Here is a 21,880-nt window from a genome sequence, read left to right on the forward strand (position 1 = left end):
AATATATGATAATTATATTGGGACAAAAAATATTTTCTTACGTGGTAATTACAATGAAACGGAAGGAGTAAAAGAAAATCATGAAAATTAGAAATATATTATATGGAAGGAAAATATGGTAAGCTAGTGGTCCAATTTTTTAAATGATTTGGAATGGAACTATTAAGCTATGGAATTAAGATTGAATTATGGATTTAGAATTCTATCAATCCCAATTGTAGAAGCGACTAGAAGAAGAAAAGAAAGAAAACATGTTTTCCTTATTCAGATTCTGAAGTCCTTCTCCTCATATTAGATATTTTTTTCCACTAAAAAACAATATCCTAATCATTTTGGTTTACTTTGAAAATGAATTAAAAATTAAGGTTATTTTGGTTTTAAGATACTTCTTTCCCATTTTTTCTTAAAGATTTGGAATGGAACTACATATGAAATTAAAGTTCAATTATGGATTTAGAATTCTATCAATACCATTGTGTAGAAGCGACTTTTCAGAAGGAAAAAAACGTTTTAATTTCCTTATTCAAAGATATTTCCCATATATATATATATATATATATATATATATATATATATATATATAATCATTTTGGTTTACTTTTTGAAAATGAATTACAAATTAAGATTGGTTTTAAAGGTATTTCTTTCTCAACTTCCCCACATGTCCTATTTTTTAATACTACTTTTAAGGGTTGCAACTTGCAACTTTATACATGGAAAGGATTTTTTTTTGTTCTTTTAACAAATTAAATTTCTCACATTTATATCTAATTATAATTTTATTTTTCATTTCTAAAACCACTCATCAATCTTCTTGAGACCTTAATACATCTTAGTTAAAACGAAACAAACAACATAACTACTACTACAAAATTATTCTTTATATATATATATATATATATATATATATATATATATATAACCTAAAGGTAACTTGGGCAGTTATAAAAAAGAAAGACATAATAAGTATCAAAGTTTTGAAAATTTTCAATTCATTTTCCATTGTCCATATATAAACTAAGCAATTGCAGTTTTTTAATCTGAGTCAAATCATGATTTTTTTAAAATTAATTGGTCAATTAAAAAAACACTATCTTTGGATAAAAAAAACAAGTATGGAAATAAGTTGGTCCCATAAGCCCTAATTCATGAAGGACCTAAATTATTTTTTTTATCAATAAATATTAATTGTTATAATGTCAATTTTTATTAGCAAAATTTGAAACTGTGATCATTCCTTCTTTTCCTCCTTCCTTAATTATCTAACCCAACTTATATCTCCAACAGACTAAATTACTACCTTAGTTAGTAACACTATCTTTTAATCTCATTTTTATTTCCAACATGATCAAATTTGCAACTAATGATATATACGAAGCTACTTAAGAAGTTTTAGGTTATTGTGTTGGTATTTCTCCAAGATTGTCATTTGTCGTCTTCGTGGACAATGAAGCTTTTATGGACGAGTTTGAATTTTGTTAAAAGATAGTATTGGATTTTAATAGTGAGTTTGGGCTTACACTAATAATATTAATGTTTGTTTTAAGTTTGTTAGCTGGATTTGAGCAACTCTTATATTCAATTAACTAATAAATTCATTTTTGCCTAGAAAAAAAAATACTTAGGCTTGAGTGCATTATAGCTAGCTAGTGTGTAATATGTTTATTCCAATCTAGCTTGTAATTCTTTTCTTTGTTAATTGGCTGTCAATTTTCTAAATAAAATCAACACAAGGCAATTAAGTTGACTGTATTATTCACAATTTAAATCTCGAGAACATTTCAGAAACCGTTTACCACTTGGTGCGTGCGTGCAAAGATTAATTTGTGTCAAATTTGACTCTTAGACTGACAACTGTTTTAAAGACTCACGAAGATTTTTGTTATTTATATTAATTACGCGGTCCTATTTGACTGAAGCATCCTCTCGTAGAAGATCATGCATAGTATGTCTCTACCAAATATTCAACTGTTTAAATTAAACTTTTTGAGGTAATAACAAATGTGGCATGTTCTGCAGAGGTAAATTTATAACTTTTGTCCATATTCACTACACATTATTAACGTGTGCTTTCATTCAGTGCACCTCAGCCTAACCCCATGTGAAATACATTCGATATACAGTGCAAAATTAGTAACATTCACTACCCCTTCTCGATATGTCAACAATTTCAGTTAGCTACTGTTTCCACACCATGCAAAAGTCAAATACATCCCTCTATATATAAAGACACAGTACATAGTTATAGCAGCATATTAATTTTCATTATTCGTTCCGTTTTTTTTATCAAAGGTTGCTAATTATAAAGTGTTGCTAGCTGCTAATTAGTCTGTACTACTTTGCAAACATGCCAAAGTATCAAGGTGAAGAAGAGGCAAGAAAAGCACAAAAGGGGCAATTCGTTGTTTATGTGGGGGAAGAACTAAAAAGATTCACCTTACCACTATCTTATTTGAAGAACCCTATCTTTCAACAACTGTTGAAGAAATCAGCAGAGGAGTACGGATATAGTGACTCAAGAGGCATAGTCCTTCTATGTGATGAATCAACCTTTGAAAGCTTCATAAATTCCAAGATGAGGATATGAGTTATTGTATTTATTTGTACACCCAGATTCTCATATATATCTCATTTTTACCTCATTTATCTTCTTATTTCTCTCTTTATTTAGTGTCAAATCATTTATTATATCTATTGGTTTTTCTTCTTTTCTTTTATTTGTCTCTCTATCTCTCTTTCCACCTGAACGCTCAAATTTGGGTGTAAGTTCAACTTTTTTCTGAGGATATATAAGAACTGCTCATGTAAGTACTATTGTAACGTTTCTGACGATGGGGAAGACGATCATAGTAACAATTGATGATACTGTCTACATCTAATTCGCCTTAAATAATTTATGTAAAGGTAGCCATTATTATCTAACTTTTTGTTTTTCAGAACGTCAAAGCATGTTCATAGACTACTCTCCTTTGTTATTATTCGTTATTTTTACAGCTTCCTATACTTGCTCGTGCATGGGAATCTGAAACAATTTATATTGTAGATAAAAGAAATTATGTTTCTTGTTTATTGATGGTGCATGTGTTAAAGAAAAGCAAAAACACAAGTGGAAAGTTGTTTATTCATATTTAGCACAACAGGAATTGTTGACGACTTGTTTGTGACAATACTAATTAGAGAAGGGAAGGTAGGGGTTGTTGCATAGAGGATAGATGGTTAATGATAAATGAATACCCATATATCAAAGATAACTATTTGATATTTATTTTTCTTTCATTTTTATGTCTTATCAAGCCATATCATCACTACTAAAAAAATAAACTTTAATAATGATTTTATCAAAATGGTCATTAAAATCGTTAATTCAAAGATGATTTTAGAAAATTGTATTTGAAAGTCAAGTGTTTTGATTTTGTTTACCCACTTATACTCATAAGGACGTTTCTCTTTCCTGTTTCTTTGTGCGTCTTTGCCTAGCCAAGACCATCACAACTCTTCCCCACCAGTCATCAGCACCGTTTCAGGTAAGGTTTAGCTTAGTGTTTGGTTCTTGTACAGATTACCCATTCCGGTAGATTAATGTTTGGTTCTTGTCATTGTTAATTTCTAGGGCTTTTTTCTTTTCCATTTCAACGTCGACAACTAAGTTTTCAGCACCCAAAGCCCATGGTAATCTCTTCTCCTAATTCTCTTTCCTTACTTTTCTGCATATGCTTATTTTAATTTTAGATTAGATTGTTGCTGGAATAATCCAACCTTCAATCATCCACACTAGTAATTCCAAAATTCACCATCTAGTTACGTAAATCGTAATTTAGTTTAATTTTTATTAGTTTGGAGAAGGATTCAGCTTATTTTTTTAGTATTATTATTTTGTTAAGTCAGTGGTGTTTTCTGATTTGACTAGGTTTTTCTACAGCTAGATTTTTTCTCAATGAGCTCACTAGCATGTTTGAGTGTAGCACTCAGAAGGGCTCTGTTTGGTTTACTCTTAAACCATGTTCGTGCTAATGTTTTCTTCTCTGTTAATATGTCTGGAAACTGATTCTTGCTTCTATGCCTCTTTTTAGCATCTTGGAAATCTAAGGTGTAGAGGAATAAATTGGCCACTGCTGGTGAAGCAGTTGAGTATAGAAGCCTTATACGTGCCGCTGATGGGAAAAAGACTAATTTCTACTTTGATATGTATCTTGAGCTTGCTATTTTCAAGTTTGCTTTTAATTAGAACTTATTGTTCATGCTTTGTCTTTTACTAGTATACATATATTAGAGATAGAGATTATCTCTTCTGATAAGTTAGGAATTAAGTTCCTAATCTGTTTCAATTCTGACATGCAACTTTTCTATTCTGTTTCTAATGGTTAAGAGCACTTGATTAGAATAGGCTAATTTCAGCAAAGTAGAATAAGTGAAAAGGAGAGAATTGAAGACATGATACTTGGGTTTAGTCATTTGAATTTTTTCACCCCATATTCTTTGGTTATTCTCCAATCAAAATTGGAGTTACATCTTGGTAACCTATGCAATAAAAGGTTGATGATATAGAGTTTTTAAGATAATTTTTAAAAAATAGTCTTAGAAAGTCACATAAATAGCCTACAAATAGGAAGAATTCTAGAACAAAATGAGAAGACGATTTTTTGAAAGATCGCCTTCAAATTCTCAATTTTTTTAAAAAAATTTTAAAACTAAAATAACATACTAAAATGGTTTCTATAAAAATCGATGTATAATCAAAAGATTTTAAGACAATTAAAAAATAGTCTCTATTATTATTTTATTGCCTACGCATTGGAACAATGGGAATCTAGGCACCGAGAATTATGACAACAAAGTGTTAGGTCATCAAGAAAAGTTTTTACTTTAATCCTAGCATTCACCAATAAAATAAAGCACAATTAATAAATAGTTGAATTTATTAAGTATGTTGATATGAATTTGATTCCATACTATGTGTATGAAGATTTATCAAGAGTAACAACTAATTCTGACAATTTCTTTGCTTTAAAATGAATTAATCTTTAACTATTATTAAAATAAAACACTTGATGTTAACAAAGGTTAATTCAGTTTATAAACAACATACTTATATCTTATAAGAATAATGAATTTAATCGTTAATGACGTGAGGATTTTATTGGTGAGTAATTTGTAAGTATTTTTGTAAGCGTTCAATGAGTTTTGAGAACTATTTGATCTTAAATTCTCAAATTGAACTCACTTTTTCAAAACAAAAAAGAAAATATCCTTGATGAAAGAAAAAAAAAACTTTAATCCTAACATTCAAAACGTATGGGTTAGAACTGTAGAACACCACAAAAATAAAATATGAATAGGATGGTGACTGGTCCGTTAAGTGCTTGACATTGTAATATATTCTTATCAAATAAGTATTTAACTAAACCGCCTTTCTTGAATAAGTAGTAGAATAAACTCCCTATTAAAAAAGCCTTATCTATCCTTCAAACGTGCATATATTGTAAAGATGGAGTAAAAAAAAAATACTATATTATAATACGGCAGGAATCAAGGTAAAATGGGAGTTTGTCATGTACTAGCCTCAACAGTTGAGTTAAACTTTCTCCAGTAGAGTTTGTGTTTCCTGACTCAATTTCCAAATGCCAAGTAGACAATCACATTTTTTCCACGCCGACGAATTATCGAGTATCAATCAAAAGGTACACCATATTGACTAATTCATGATTTCGTATCATGTCTCATTAGAAGTTTTCCACCCTAGTTCGTATTCAACCAAATACTCTACACAATTGTCACCTCTATTAAATAGTGTTCATACGATTATTTAATAAGCTAACAGTAATCATCTTTCATTTTAACTGTTCTACATGAATAGTGTTCATATGATTATTTAATTAAACCAGAACCATTATTCAGTTCCAAATCCTCTTACCCCATTCTATGTTGAAACTTCCAACCAAAAATACATCTAATGTATCAACTCTATTCGTCGGCATTATTAAGTGTTTCTACTTACACTATCAAATTTCAAAGTAGCCTCTGCTGCTTTCATGTAATGTTCCTAACATAAATTCTTGGTCAGATCACCCACCCAAGTAGCTAAAGAAGTGCTCATTTTACTAGTTATGGAGAATAAAAGTATATTCTGCTTTCATGTACTGAGTATCAAACGCATCCATAACGCGGCTTTTATTTTACTTGGTTTACGAGCAAAGCGGTTGATTATAATGAATCGTAACATTTAAATAATTAAAAACTCCTGTGCTAACAAAATCATCTCAGATATCTGGGGAGGCACGTGTTCTAAAATTCATACCTTTCTCCCAAAAATAATGATATCGGATAAATTCCCCATCCATCATTGGGAAAAGAACTAGAAAGATAATTAATAAAGAACCTATAACAAAATTCACCATGTCTTGTCTCTGAACAAGTCATCATTGCAATGCCCATCGTCAGTGTTTTTCTTCATCACATCTCTTCAACTACTTAGACCTGTTTCTTTTCTAAATTAGATACAGCAAGCCGTTGTCGCTTCTTCCAAGCTGGGATCTTGCCAGGGAAGGCCCACCTCAACAGTCTCTCCCACGAATAGCAAACCAAAAACATTAGAAACGCCCAAAGCAATAGTTTATCCCTTAATCCCGCTGGCAATGGCACTAACTTCAACCAGTCATTCAAGTCCCTGAAGAGATCTGATGTGATCACAGTAAAGAAAACAACAGCAGCAACAAGTGCATACCGGAACGGCCTGTTTTCCGAAATACTCTGGTTGAAGGGATGGCCCATATAGTTCACAGCAAATGTGGCCACCTGAAGCATCATGCTCACCATATAGGAAACAGTATTCACCAGGTTGGGATGAAAATCTGCATCAGGCTCAATGCATTCATCTGGCATGTGTTTTTCAGCTTCTTTCACAGACGAGATCAGGAAAAGCAGGTGAATAGAAAATTGTCCCAGGAGGGAAAGGAAAACATAAGCACAGAAGATGTTGGGGTGAGGACGTTCAGCAGAAAGAGTGGGAAGAGGGCGTGCATGTGAGATAAAGAGGAAAAATGCAGCAGTGAAGACACCACTTATTGTGGCTTGTATGTCACCTAGCTTGACACCATCTAGATACATAACACTCAACACATATGCAGTAGCAAGACAATTGAGACCCAGAATTTTAAACATCTGGAGGGTTGTCACTAGGGTACTCCTACCTTGACGAATTATATCAGTGGTGGGAGCAACAGATGCATGCTTAGCAGTGAATGGAGATGCCATTGAGGCATCCCCAAGCTTGACAATGGGTGCACGACCATCTCCCTCCTCATTAAGCTCGTCCATCATCTTTTTAAGCTTCTGCCGTTGCATCTCAACAGCTGCCTGATGACGGTTACCAGATGAGTGACTAGTGGAATCTGATTTTGAAGCAACTTTGGCTTTTGAAGTGCCTTCACTAGCAGGCTTAGATTTCTTTTGCTTGCCAGATTTTGAACCTTCTTCCTTAGATGAATCTGAAGAGGAGTTTCCACTTTGAGTTGGAGGCAATGCATTCAGAAGAGCAATTCCTACATGGGCCTAAACCAGAGTAGTTAATCTTGAGACCTGCAGTCTTTATTATTATTCGGTAAAAGATACATGCAATATACTAAGTACTTCCAAAATAATGCAAGACTAACAGCAACTCAGATTAATACCATGATAACAAAATACCACCTTCAAATGTTTGTAACTTCAATTAGAATAATAGAAAAACTCACTGGAGACTGAAATAACATGGCTACGTAATTAAAACTGTTGCCAACAGATCATCTTGGATTGCAAAAAAAAAATAAATCCAGCTCACATACACCTGGGATTATTTGGACCCAGCCCACCCAACCCACAGGATAGACCAGGTTGGCTCATGGGTTTCTACGTATTTAATTTCGAAACTACATTTTTCTGATTTCCAGTGTCAAAACATTACTCAGCCCAACCAACCCACTACTATTATTTTTCTGATTTGTCTTGTTCCTTTTTTTATTTTACATATTTAAGGGTTTTCCTTCTTTTTTTCAGATTTCTCTTTTTGAAGAAAAATTAGGTAAGCTAAATAGCTCAACCCACCATCTGGCGGGTTGAGCTGGGTTAGCAATTTCCTGGCTTATAAAAACAGTAACCAAATAGAGTTGGCTCACCTTTGAGCTTAACTAGTGACAGGCCAAGCCAGGTAGCATGTTTTGACAACTCTCCTTCACATGTGACTAAATAACTGTATTAGTAAGGTTCCTTAATTTTACAATCTAATATGGTGGGTATGGAGGTTGTAATTTGTAAGCAGACTCAATATTTTATTTTCTACTGATGACTAAGAAGTTTAATATTCAGAAAACAAAATAAATATATTGAATATTACCTATACACATTACCTGTTTCAAAGCTCCAACATCATTGGTTCCATCCCCACACATCAAAGTTAACCGTCCCACCGTTTTGAAAGTGGTCATGATAAGTTCTTTTTGCTCAGGAGCAACTCTAGCAAAAACCTGAGACAAAAAATGTAACTGTCACTGATGAAGGCAGTACCAAAAACTCTGTTCTAATGTTTAGCTATTTAAGTGTAGATCAAAACCTTAACATAAGGAATGACCCGAAGATGAGCTGATGTCTGTTGCAACATCTCAATGCAATCACCCCCAATACAGAGATCATGAGTTTCTGATAAAGACTCGACCTCTTTCTCACTGAAACCAATTATACCTATTATCAGTCAAAATTTTGAAAAAATGAAAAGAAAATTAAAAGTGACTCCAGAAAAGTGTGTGTAGGCTTTGGAAGCATTGTTGAGTAAAAACTTCAGCTTAACAATTTTGCAGAACAAGTACCTTTGCAGAGAACATAATAAAAACTAAGAATGACTATAAAGAATTCTTACATTCAACAAATACTTGTCTAAAGCTAAAAGCAACAAGAATTAATTGCATACATAAGATAGTGCAACTAGAAAACTACCTGTAGTGAATGTTTTCAGTCTCATCAGGGGACACCCAATTATATCCCTCACCATTTCGTGTCGGGCCAAGGATTAATGTTGGTTTTGATATAATATGAACTTGGCTAGCAACATGGCAAGCTGTCAAAGCTTGGTCACCGGTAATCATCACCTATCAATTAAGTGAAAGATGCTAATCAGTTACTTCTTGCTAATTTAAGGATCCCAAAACACTACATCCCACCCCCCCACCCCCCCCAAAGGAGGAGGGTAAGCAGGTTCGTTAACAATTTACATGAATCAAAAGAATACACAAAGCTTACAAATTGCATACCAAGCCTTCAGTCTCAAAAGCAAGCACACTAACCCAAAGGTATCCCAAATAAATTGAATTGATGAGTACAAAAATCATTGTGAAGCCAGATATTCTTAATAAAATTAATGAACTCTAATGATAAAACTTGATAATGACAACTAGAAGATCAAATTACTACTGTTCCCCAATGGATCATATTGAAAAAACCTTAACAGGGTTAAATTGATCCAAGGTACTTGAACAACTGCAACAATAATCAAGACTCAATGTCACTAAAAGGTAGGATACAATTCATGAACCCCCATGTATGCTAAATCCTTATGAAGAGCCTCTCACCATGCCTTTATTGGTCTCCCTCTACCCCACATTAAAGAGACATCATCTTCAATTCCACATCTTACTAAGGATAAAGCCTATGTAGGAACCAGTCAGATATTACTAAATCATGCTTGAACGACAAAAGCAAAACTAACAAAGACTTCTTCCCACTTAAGAATGGGAAATCTCATGTGCCAAATCCTTATTAATACCATATCATTATTCCTTCTAATCCTTAGTAAAGGAGCATCATCTATAATTTCAAATCATACAGAGACCTGTGTAGGAACAGAGTCAACAGACTAGCATTTCAAATTGTCTATAAATGGGTTTTCATCATTTTTCCTTTCTAGGAGCTACTCCAATCCAACCAAGGTAGTCAACATTGAGATCCCAGCCAAGATCGAGAGGGGGAATTAAAAACATTAGAAGCAGCAAGCACAAATTGCAGAAGCATATGATCCCATGGTCTAACACAATTGTGATCATCTTGACCCCAACTTTTCCCACTAATGATCTTAAATGCCTAATCTTATTATTCTCATCCATCCTAAATGCCCATGTATTATGGTTTACTCATTTTGATGACATTTATGTTTCATTCTTGCTTACCAAGCCTTATTCCCACTAAGAAAGCTGACACATGGATTCTACAATTCCATTATGCTCAGCTCCAAAGTGCTTGAACATAAATATTTGATATTAATTAAAACATTGTGAAAAAAAAGAAAGCAAATTTTCAACCAATATACATACACAAACACTCTAGGACATTTAGCTCCTAAAGTAGAATGAAAGAAGCTATATTCAGCTCATTTCCTCATAAATCATAAAGGCTGATGTTTTCATTGGATCTAAGAAAAAAAAAATTACAATAAGGAAAGCACTTCTGTTTTCTTGTAAGAGAAGCTAATTTGAATGCTGCACTTACTAAGTCATGTGAGGATTCTTTCAATTCAGATAAAACAGTGGCTGAATCTGATCTTATGGGACAATTAAATACCTGAAAATAGCACCATACCAACATTTAGCATCAATGAAGATAAAGAATTCTAGAATTAACTCAAAGATTATATGAGGAAGTCAATTGATTACCACAAAACCTGCAAAAGTAAGTCTACTCTCCACTATATCCCTATCCAAGCTTCTAGCTTCACTGACCTTAAAGCATAACAAATAATAAGCAATAATGCAAACAAACAAATGTTGAAAGTAATTAATGAAGCAAAAATGAGGAAGGAAACCAAGCATTCTTCTCAGTCTCTCAATTACACTTAAAAATGAGGATCCAAATTTGTCAAAAAAATAGAAAAGGGAAAATTAACTTGAAACTATACAAAAATAGGTGCCATTAGAATTAAAGCCAAAATAGACACACATTGAACATGATTTCCAATCAACCAAGTTTACCCACTTCAAATATCTAAAATGACAAGGCAGGAAACTTAAAACAATTATTCTTGTTATCCTGTGCATAACTGAATATACAGTGGAGAAAAGTTCATGAAACAATGTAAAACCCATAATATTCTTACTGTCATGTCATCAAGAGACTTGTAAGCCAGAGCAAGAACACGAGACCCTTGACGTGTGTATTTTTTGTAGGTCTCAACATATGATGGTGGTATATCAATGAGCCTATCTTGTATAACTTCAGGGGCACCCTAAAATAAAAGGTCATAAAGAATTCTTAAGAGGGGAACAATAAAGGAAAATAACACAGTAACTTACTAGTTACTATTGTTCAAAAGTTTCTTTAAAACATGAAAGACCTTAAAGTAGTACCAAAACCAGTCCACTCAAATTATTTTATCTCTACGTAATATCCATAAAAGCTCTTGGAAAATAACAAGTGCACGGGTCAGCCAGAGCCAACATTATAGAACCAACTGCCAAATCCCAGTACCCAGAAAATATGATAATGAATTGCTATTTGCCAAGACCAAATCTAATCAACACTTGATGCCTTTACATGCTTTTTTATGAGTGCAACAAATGGAATTTTTTTATTAACAGACTAGGGTAAGCACTTTAAATTTTAAATATATAAATACTGCCAATACATTTATTAGAATAGATTGGACCTAACTCACTCCCAAAAGCTAGCTTAGTGGATTGTTGTAGCCATATTCCTAGCCATTGAGGGACATCTTAAACATTTAACATATGTCAATCGAAAGTGACAGCAACCATGGTAACATGCCCAATATAATTTTAATTTTCATTTCGTAGACCCTACTTTTTTTAAAGATAATTTCTTTATATTTTATTGCATGGATGCAAATTCTATAATATATATTCAATTAATTTCCTGATACATTTCAAAATAAAAAAGATTAACAACTAAATAAGCAGCAATCCATGTATAATAAAATTGCGTAAATTATAGTACATAAATTATCATTTATATTACACACATTTATATAGTTCAAGAAAAGCAATTTTCACCATTTAACCTTTACATAGATGGTCAAAATTAGCCCTCACACCTCTCACATGATACATCCCCTCTTAATACATGAGACATGCCTTAAAATTAGAAAGAAAAACTTACCAGAAGAGTCAAAACTTAAGCCACAAAAATTTAAATGAGAAAGCTCTTGAAGAACTCGGATAGTATTCAAAACATTCAAACATAAAACAATCAGCTTTCTTGAGTTTATTGATCATTACAAGAATTATTTGAAATTAACAAAATAAAATATTTTAGCGCCACATTCTTTGATGATTAGTAAACCCACATGGCTATTTTACAAATCAATTTTCCTTCTTCCCAACTCACTTATATTATTGACCATTTCATAACCCCTAAAATATATGATACTACAGAGTGTTATACTTTGGTAGTCTAAATCCTCAAGTCATGGCTTCATTAACTATAAGCCAAAGTACATAATACCCAAGAAGCAACTTAAATCAAGAAGGACCTAATTGGGAAACAAGCATGTATCCAAAGGTATATATATCTACACAAATGAACAACCCACAAACCTTCACAAAGGCAAAAAATTCCTCCTGAATGCGAACAACAACTGCCATTCGTTTTAAGTGAGATGCAAAATGGTACCGATGTACAATTTGGACAGGTTGGCCAGTTCCCCTGAAATTAGATAGCATATCAGGATAAAACAAAAATGACAGAGGGCTTTAAAAGTACAAACAGGACACATTAATCAGGAAAATGAAAGAACAAGAATGAAGCATTCAAACCACAAACATCATAGACTATGAATATAATATTCCCCAGAAGTAACATATTCTTTTTTTATAATCATTATATTCCCTTGCTCAAACAACAGGAACATTGGAATGTAAACCAGTTTGCCAACCATGACTGGCAGCAATCAAACTAAATGAACCCAAATACCATAAATTTCCAAGGCATAAAATCTGACATTGCACATGATTAAAAAGAGACAATTATTTAGTTGCATAGAGAATAAAGCAGAATTAAGATATTTAAATAAGCAGCAATGGATTCACTTACTTTTTTGGAACAGCCTTGTCATCAGATTTATAACTCCAGTCAATTCCCCTAAGTGCAGCCTTCTCAAGAGGATCACCAACCTGGGAGAAAATAAGGAATATATTAATAAAAATATAGCGTCAACAAACAATAGCAAATATAAAAGAAGCAAACACACAAAGTCCTTCTAACTCTAAAGCCACCAGAATCATGAATACCTATTGTTCAAGCTTGATAATTATCAGGTAGAAAGCATGAAAAATATTTATAACCTAGAATAATTAGGATATGGAGTGACAGAATTGTGGAAACAGAAAAGTTTTATTTTGATTCCAAAACAAAACTACTTTCTATATCATCTCAAAATTGATTTAGACATAAGTAATTTGATTTTAAGAAAAATGAACCATGGCATACATTACTTCTGTCTGTTCATCATGGAAATGGATCCCCTGTAGTGACTTGATCACTACATGAGATCCTAGCCTTTAAATAATTTTTATTAATATAATATATTTCTATTATAAAGTTGAGGTTTAAAATATTTAATGCCAACCAAATGTTAGATGATGCAATTTTTTTACTTTGGACTTGGCTTAGGAACTTGGAGAAGGATTTTGCCACTCACTACAACATTTGGTCTAGCAACCTTAGCATAGGCTTTTATAAGTAGTGATGGTCAGTTTTAATTTCTCCCTTTATGTAGCCTGGCTTGGTTCCTAGCCTGACTCCATTCGGTCAGCCTCGGACCCATACCTTTGGCTATCTATTTGTAATTTGTATCTTTGGTACCTCTGGTACTTTATTAATATATATACATATCTTTTGCTGATCAAAAAAAAAAGTTGGGGTTTAAAAGAATAAATGGTGAGATCATGACACTTGGCCTTGTCAAGTTTTTTTTTCACAACAGAGGAGGGTCTGTTTCCATTCAACACTATAGCAAGGTCTATTTAATCTCCAGAAGAGAGGCATACCAGCTTATTTTCAACAAATACCAATGCATGGCAAGAAGCCAGGATTTCCACTGTTCGCACAGGCACTTTACTCGTATCAGATTCCAAATCTGTAGTTCCATTCAACCCAACAACTCCAGAAAATTCCTGCAAAGTGGGAACTAAAAAGTTACACCACAAACTATGGTCTTAAATGAAAAATCAATACCATGACTGATATGGACATACCATGTCATCAGATGTAAGTGTCCCTGTCTTGTCAAAACAGCATATATCAACCTGTAGGGCAAGGCATGTACAATAAGTTACATAACCATTTTCATATGATCTAATATATCTAACATAGTAAAGGATGTACAAGAGTAGAAACATGGTGACAGGCCTCCAGGTACCTTTCCAGCAAATGGTATTCGAAAAGGCTCTGTGCAAAAAATCCCACGCCGTGCCAGTGCAATCAGAGAAGTATTAACAGCTATTGATAATTCCATTGGTAACTCAGGAGGTATCACAGAAGTAACAATAAGTGAACAACTTAGTATAAGTTTATACTTGCTCCTTGTGGGATCTTCTAACCCCTGTAAGCATAAAAATTAACAATTTACCAAGCCATACCGCAATTTACCATTAAGACCAAACCATATCAATGTTCACCATGCATCTGTAGGGAAACATTACCTTAACAAGCACATAGCCAGCAGCAATAAGGGCAAATACAACCAGGAATAAAATGAAGAATCCACTTTCCCAGCTATTAGCAGTCACCTATAATATGTCAATTCACCAACCAGGTGAAAAATCATCAAAATGAGACTGAAATCACAAACTCGGGCTCAGTAAGGTTTGGATCACTTTACCCTTTCTGTAGAGAATAAGATTGTTCGCATCAACTTTCCTTGACTTGTTTCAAACCCCGTTCTCAAGATAACAGCCAAGCAGCCACCATCAGGTGTTTTTAGAGGAAAACTCTTGACTCCAACAAAATTTTAAAAAAAAAATGAGAAGGATGAACACTAGCTCAACATAAAACAAAAATATATAATTCTCAGCCTGAAATAACCTTATCTGGAGTGTGCTGCAATATTTTAGTTCCACCAAATAACACATGGTTTTTATCTCGCTTTGCAGACAATGTCTCCTCCATCGCCCTACCCGCGATTGAAATCTAAAAGGATGGTCATATCTAAATAAGATTCGTGCAAGAGAACATGACAAAAAAAAAGCTCCAGTCTCCATAGGCTTATCAGATATGTATTTAGATAAAACAGCCAACCATATGATTAAAGATGTCCTATCCCAACCTTATTTATTTTCCACGTGAAAAACAATGAATTCATATGATCAGATACACAATTACATAAACAAGTAAACATGGAGGCTTGGACATGCATAAACATTTAAAATTTTGGAAAGAACAAACTAAAGTATTGAATGCTCTATATAAATCATAATATAGTTAATCCTCAATACAGTAGGAATATAGTAAATAAATAAAGATAGGAGGAAAAAAACAGTGTGGCAAACCTATATCTCAACAGTGAGCAAATGACAAACTATGTTAACAGAAGAATTCATCATGTCAATAATCTGTCTGAACAAGTTGCTCAGCTTCCTGGGTGAAATCAAATATCATTACTTTTAGATATTGAAGACTTAAAACCAACATAGAAATATGTCGAGAGATACTCAAGAAAGAAGTAATTACTGCCAACAATGTCGAAACCAGCAAACAAATGATGCAATTTTGGCAATCAGACAGTGTCATCTACACAAAACTTTAAGAAAATATAATCCCCTCCCCACAAAAGCAACTTATTCTTTTGAGCATATCATATATCTATCAATGATCAAACAAATATATTAGTGAGTAGTTCAGAAAAGAGTAACACCTTCCATTGAGGAGTAGACTCGCCTGTCAGAATAGCTTCATTCACAATCACACTTCCAGCCAATAGAAGCATGTCTGCTGGTACAGACTTCTCCTCCCCATTCTGACCAGAAGAGCGACCTATGGAGACAACATCACCAGGCAAAAGATCTGTACCAGAGAGTTTTACCCACCTATAGAATCCAAACAATATGCATGCAAGTATTAAAATTTTACTTTAAACCCAAATATCAATTATTAATTATTAAGAATGAGATAACATACTTGCCACAGCGATGAACCATTAGGATCTGACTATCCACTCTAACACGTCTTAACTCGGTAAGAGTTTTCAACCGACTTTTTGCCATGGTTGACTCAAACATAAACAGCATAAATAGAGTGAACAAACTGTAATACCAATATTCATCTAAACACCAGAGACCCACACAGAAAACCTGATCATAATTATAAGCAAGAACAAGTCAAGAGTTGGCATGAAGATTAAAGACAAAAAAGAGAGAATTAAATATTGTTAAAAAAAAAGGATACCTGAAATACGAAAAAAGGTTCCATGCAGTGCTCTTTCATCAATTTCTGAAATGTTGGCTGAGGATAATCAAATCTGGAAGATCAACAAGTAGAACATTAGACAGCAAAACTAAAACAGCATAATGCCCATAGATCAAATGACTGAGAAGATACATGTCTTCTTGACAAGAGGGGAAAAATCAAGAATCACCATAATTACCAAAATAGGGGGATTGCAACTAAGACATGTCTAATTCATAAATATTGATGTATAAGAATACAAATCCAATACACATATCTATAATATACCAAGGCAGATTGTGATCTGAAGAATAATAAAAATGATCAGAGAAAAAGGAAACCCACACATTCCGCCCCCATTTCTCAGTAGCAGCAAGAACTTTAGCTTCAGAGCCATGGCCACTACACTTGAGATAATATCCAAATGTTTCTTTAGTAGGGTAGGAAAGCTTGCAAAAGGTCCCCTTCTCCTTTGAATGCACAAAACATTGCTTTCTAAAATCGAAGTAGTTCTCTTCCAAATCCACCGCTGATGAAGAAGCTGCAGACTGCACAACCAAGCACTTAACCGTGATAGACAACCAATAAAATTGCTCATCAAAAACACAAACTGTTAAGAGCAGAAAACAAGTAAACAGCAATGTTAAAAAGAGGCAGATGGATCCACAAACCAAACAATTGAGAATTAGTAAGGAGAGTTAGCAAGCATACATAGGAAATTGCATATTCACAGCACAGTTTACTTTTAAATCTGTTGGAAATATAAAAGGCATCACAATTATGAAATCATGCACATTAACAAGAACAGAGATCAAAATATACATTAAATTTCAAACATAAATTAAGAGAAGTTTATTCGTATAGACTCATCTACTTTTCTTTTCCAACCTGAAAAGCTATCATTCTAAAAAAATTGCAAAATACAAAATTAATAAACAAAAAGTCAAAGACAAACACATGAAGTGCCCTCCAAAAATTGTTGCTATCTGGTAGAAACCTGGTATTGTATTAGAATGAATAGGGGGAAAACCAACCTGAATTCAACTGCAAACTTGTAGAACTTCAAAGGTAGGCACATCCCTAGTCCAAATGCCTCAATCTTCTCTAAAATTAACAAGATGTTTGTCATCTCAGCTCCTTTATTATATATTTATACATGCAGTATCCTACCCTAGCTAAGTACTTCAGGCTAGCTAAATACTGATTATAACTAACTGATAAACTAACCACTGGTTGTGATTTGTAACTAACTAACTAATGACTTCATCTATCTATCTATCCATATTGAAACAAGTCACACCAGGGCACCAGCTGTTAGCAGCATGCTGACAAAGCCTACTCCACCACTTCAACCGCAAATAGCCTCAACCCCTTCTGGGTCAAACCGCAAACACCAATTCTCTGTTTTCTGAGTAATTTTTGGCCATCAAATAGTGTTAGTGACTCTGTAATTTTACTCAATGTTGTAAAAACCAGACCAGCAGTTGAACCAGTGAAAGCATTCATTCACAGTTTATTGGTTCAACTGTGGTTAAGCTGCAGTTGAACCATTAGTAATTAAATTTATATTTTTAATATTGTATAATATTTTATGTAATAAAATAATATAAAATTATGATAAATCAGGATTTAAAAAATTGTAATTAATATAAAAGACTAAATTATATGTTTTATAAGATAAAAAATAATAATAATGATTGGAAAAATAATTTATATTTATGTGAAATCCTTAAATATGTGTTTTTATTTATATTTATTAGAAATGTTTTAGATTAAATCAACAAATATATTTTGAAAGACAGCTTCAAACCGGTTTTCTGCACTGGTTTTCACCAGTTTGACCAGTTCTTTACAGGTTCTAAAATTCTTCAGTTTTTTTGGAATTAATAAACCAGTCACCCAACCGGTTTCCAGTCAAACCAGCCATCTTGTCCTGCTTTTAAAACAATGATTCTACTGACCTCTGGACCAATTCCATCCATTTGGACAAAACTCCATTCTCAGACAAGGACCCAGCAGCACATCTTTTAGTTTCACTCCTCTCCTCCTTGAGCCCCTTCAGCAAGATTTCCAAAGGTAATCCTGCCTTATGACAAGAAGTGATCCTACAAAAGTCTAGAAATTCTCCATGTATTCTTGCATTGAGCCATCTTGCATCAGACTCCATAAAATTTCATACGGATTCTAGATCATGGATGGCTAAAATGCCCAATGACTGCATTCCTAAACATCATCTAATCAAATTCAGAATGCAAGACTCCCGCCATTGAAAGCAGGACTGGGTTCGCCCTTCCATTTTCATAAAAAAATCCATCATGCACTCCACTTATTGGATACTTCCCAATCAGAAATACCTTTCAATTGAGTTATCCAGCCATAAGCATCATCTCCAGCAAAATCAGCCCTACATACACACTATTTCACAATTTTTGCAGGATTTTTCCACCACCTCCATGCAAAATGTGGTGGATGACTTACATTATTGTCCCTGGAAGAAGGAGATATGATGCCAGTATATTGGAACTTGGTATTTTAATAGAAAGAATGGGGAAATCTCTCCTTAATACAACTGCAAATTTGCAAATCTTCAAGGAACTGCACCTCCCTAGTCCAAAGGCCCCAATCCTCACTCAAAATGACAAGATATCCTTCCTTCCCTCACCTCTCCTCTATTATATGTATAGATTACACGTGACATCCTACCCTTTCTAACTACCTCCGGCTAGCTAACTACTGAGGTTTTCTATTACTATCTCAGCATCACAAAAAAGTTAAGATCACTTTATCCATACAAGGTATCAACAAAAAATTGTCCTTGAAAATTTTGGCTTTCCTCTCCAAAACATAGGCACCTAGTCAACACATGAATTACAAACTGCCAAAGAACTTTGACTTGTTTACTCCTCTAAAACCCTACAAATTGGCATATGAAGAATGCTCCAATATCTCAGGACAATTTTAATTTGTATTAATCCTGTAAAGTACTACAGAATAATATATCAACGCCCAATTCCCTTCAAAGGCAATTGACCCAATAATCTACCACCTTACCGGAACTTGATAGTTTTCCTAAGATATATTCCATACACAAACTCCATCTTTCACCCCCAGAATCAAAGAAAATCAGATAACCAAGGATCTAAGTGAGGCAGTTTACCAGCATTCTCTACAAAATACTATTTCATCACAGGCTATTTCAAGGAAATAATTCAAGAAAATATATACCACTATCTAACATTCAATGACACCTTTGTTGGAAATTCGCAATAATTGTGGTCACCCCTAGGCCGAAAAGGGCTAACTACGAATGACTAGAAAGGCTAAATTAAGCATCAAAGAGTGCAGCCACCAAGATACGGCTCTTAGGCGGTTGAGATCCCACATCGACTAGAGATATGACCCAACTAGTGCTTATAAGGCTTGGGCAATCTTCACCTTACAAATCGATTTTGTGGGGTCGAGTTAGACCCTAAGCCCAAATTCTAAGAACCATTATTTTGTATCCATTGATGCATATCATCCAATAAAAAAATACTACACAATGCAGAAGAGAAATAGAAACTCCACTCCAATAAAAGAAAATCCCCATGAACTTAAAGGTAACAATTGAGAAGAACCTTTCAAATTACACAATGCACTTACTTTCAAAAGAGGTTCACAAGTTGTCAATCTAGAACATTCATACTTTCTTTTAAACCCACCTTCTTCAACTCGAACTTATGCCATATCAAGTTATGTCTTATGCCAGGAAGGAAATTAACCAAGACACTAACACACACTCTCTTCCAATTTTTCATTGACTGAGCTCTAACCATCTTCCATCTTCCCTTATACTAATCTAGTTTTTCCACGCATAAACTCAACATAGTTTTCTCCTCCGAAATATCCTGTATCTCAACTTTTTCCATCTTCCAAATGAAAGGAAAAAAAAACATAAAAACTCAACCACGCTTAATTCAACTATTCAAAACACGTCAGACACTTACACTTTTCCGTGAATGAAGCGGCACAACTTCTTTCGAACCCGAGAACTTCGCCGGAGTAATCTTGCACGAATCTGCCTGATCAATATTCTTAACCTGAACACAACCAAAACAAAAATAAAAAATACTATAACAATTCTCCACAGACACACAGTTACTAAGAAGGGGCGATGATTGATAATAGAGAGAGAGAGAGAGAGAGATCAAATTACCTTGCTATAATGGGCGAAGCATTTGAAATCAACGGACCAACCGGTGAAGAGAAAAACCAGGATGTGAAGCGAGACGAGGGCGCCGAAGACAATGGCGGCGTCGACGAAGTCGAGGCTGGGAAGAATCGTGGAAAGCCACGCGCCGTAGAGAATAGCGAAGGGCCAAACGTCAAGGCGCCAGGGCCATCGCTTCTTCCTCAGCAAATCGACTTGGTCCACGACCTTGCCGCCGACGTGGAAACTCGACATCGAATAATCGCCGTGATGCGAGAGTTAGGGTTTTGCGATGCGAACGAAGGGTTCTGAATCTCAGATCTGGTTTACGAGAGTTAGGGTTCAACAACGCCACGCCACTCGCGACGATTCGGTCGTCTTCCCAGTTCCCACTATAAGCTAGTACTACTCTCTTCCCTCTCCCTCCCCGCTGAAGTGAAGCCTAATTACTTAACCCTTCACCCTTAATTTATTAATTATTTAATTTAATTTATCTTTATTACAATTCCGTTAAAAAAAAATTGGAAATCGGTTTTAATTGAATGTAGAAATCATTTATTTAGTTATGAATTTAATTAAAATAAATTAAAGCTGTAATTTATTTTTAGTTAAATTATAAGTTTGGTCTTCGATGATTTTTAATTCTCTCCTCTCTTTTTTAAATTAAGATATTTAATTCTCTTAATTTTTATTCAAAAAATTTAACTCATTATCTTTTATCAAAATAAAATAATAATCCATTAAAATATTTGTTTTTTAGTTAGCCTTATAAATATTATTTTATATGCATTATTAGTTACAAGTTATTAACTTTTTTTCAATTATAAAAATTTATAATTTAAAAATATATATATTTAATATATAATTTTTTTAATTTTTATTTTATATATTTTTATTTTAAATAGTTTATATTTTTTATTTTGTCAATTTATAATTAAATTTCATAAATTCATATATAAATTATTTACATAAATTATTTTGTAAATTGATTTTAATATATATATATATATATATTATTTTTACTTTAATTATATAAATTAATATAATTACATCGTAAATTATACAAATTACGTAAATTTATTTTAATATGTAAATTATAAAAAATTATTCTAATTATATAAATTAATAAAATTTTAATATTTAATGTTTTAGAAACTTACACGTTAATATTTGCGCTTTGATTTAAAAAATTATTTAATGAATAAGTTTTTTAATACTAATCCTATTAATAAAAGTTACATAAATTAATATTTAAATTATCTATATAAATTATTT

General features: G+C 33.3%; 1 protein-coding gene and 1 long non-coding RNA gene across 2 annotated transcripts; one reads left to right on the top strand and one right to left on the bottom strand.

The window, feature by feature from the left end:
* The first annotated feature begins 3,304 nt into the window (after positions 1-3,304).
* On the top strand, positions 3,305-4,451 carry LOC114408219. The gene is made up of 3 exons (XR_003665857.1): positions 3,305-3,524; positions 3,611-3,669; positions 4,071-4,451. It is a non-coding gene; the product is annotated as an uncharacterized LOC114408219 (long non-coding RNA).
* Positions 4,452-6,181: 1,730 nt separating this feature from the next.
* Positions 6,182-20,860, bottom strand: LOC114410021 (probable manganese-transporting ATPase PDR2). The gene is made up of 21 exons (XM_028373761.1): positions 20,612-20,860; positions 20,403-20,495; positions 16,762-16,964; positions 16,417-16,489; positions 16,150-16,322; positions 15,887-16,058; positions 15,058-15,162; positions 14,855-14,965; positions 14,676-14,762; positions 14,393-14,575; positions 14,229-14,279; positions 14,022-14,147; positions 13,066-13,145; positions 12,570-12,678; positions 11,114-11,242; positions 10,674-10,739; positions 10,510-10,581; positions 8,965-9,116; positions 8,585-8,696; positions 8,382-8,498; positions 6,182-7,548 (listed from the first exon to the last, which is right to left on the bottom strand). The coding sequence occupies exons 1-21, from the start codon at positions 20,858-20,860 to the stop codon at positions 6,469-6,471; spliced, it is 3,543 nt and encodes a 1,180-aa protein (XP_028229562.1). The 3' UTR covers positions 6,182-6,468.
* Between the last annotated feature and the right edge of the window lie 1,020 nt (positions 20,861-21,880).

The sequence above is a fragment of the Glycine soja genome, chromosome 4, assembly GCF_004193775.1.
Source record: "Glycine soja cultivar W05 chromosome 4, ASM419377v2, whole genome shotgun sequence".
In the NCBI taxonomy this organism is placed as follows: Eukaryota; Viridiplantae; Streptophyta; class Magnoliopsida; order Fabales; family Fabaceae; genus Glycine; species Glycine soja.

What these genes read in the sequence shown, in the direction of transcription:
- LOC114410021 (XM_028373761.1), bottom strand. Translation starts at nt 20,860, where the DNA reads ATGTCGAGTTTCCACGTCGGCGGCAAGGTCGTGGACCAAGTCGATTTG. An exon ending in TCTTATTCTCTACAGAAAGG is followed by an intron (nt 14,763 to 14,854) that starts GTAAAGTGATCC and finishes GACATATTATAG; the next exon opens with GTGACTGCTAATAGCTGGGA. An exon ending in AGTCTCTTGATGACATGACA is followed by an intron (nt 10,740 to 11,113) that starts GTAAGAATATTA and finishes TTATGCTTTAAG; the next exon opens with GTCAGTGAAGCTAGAAGCTT.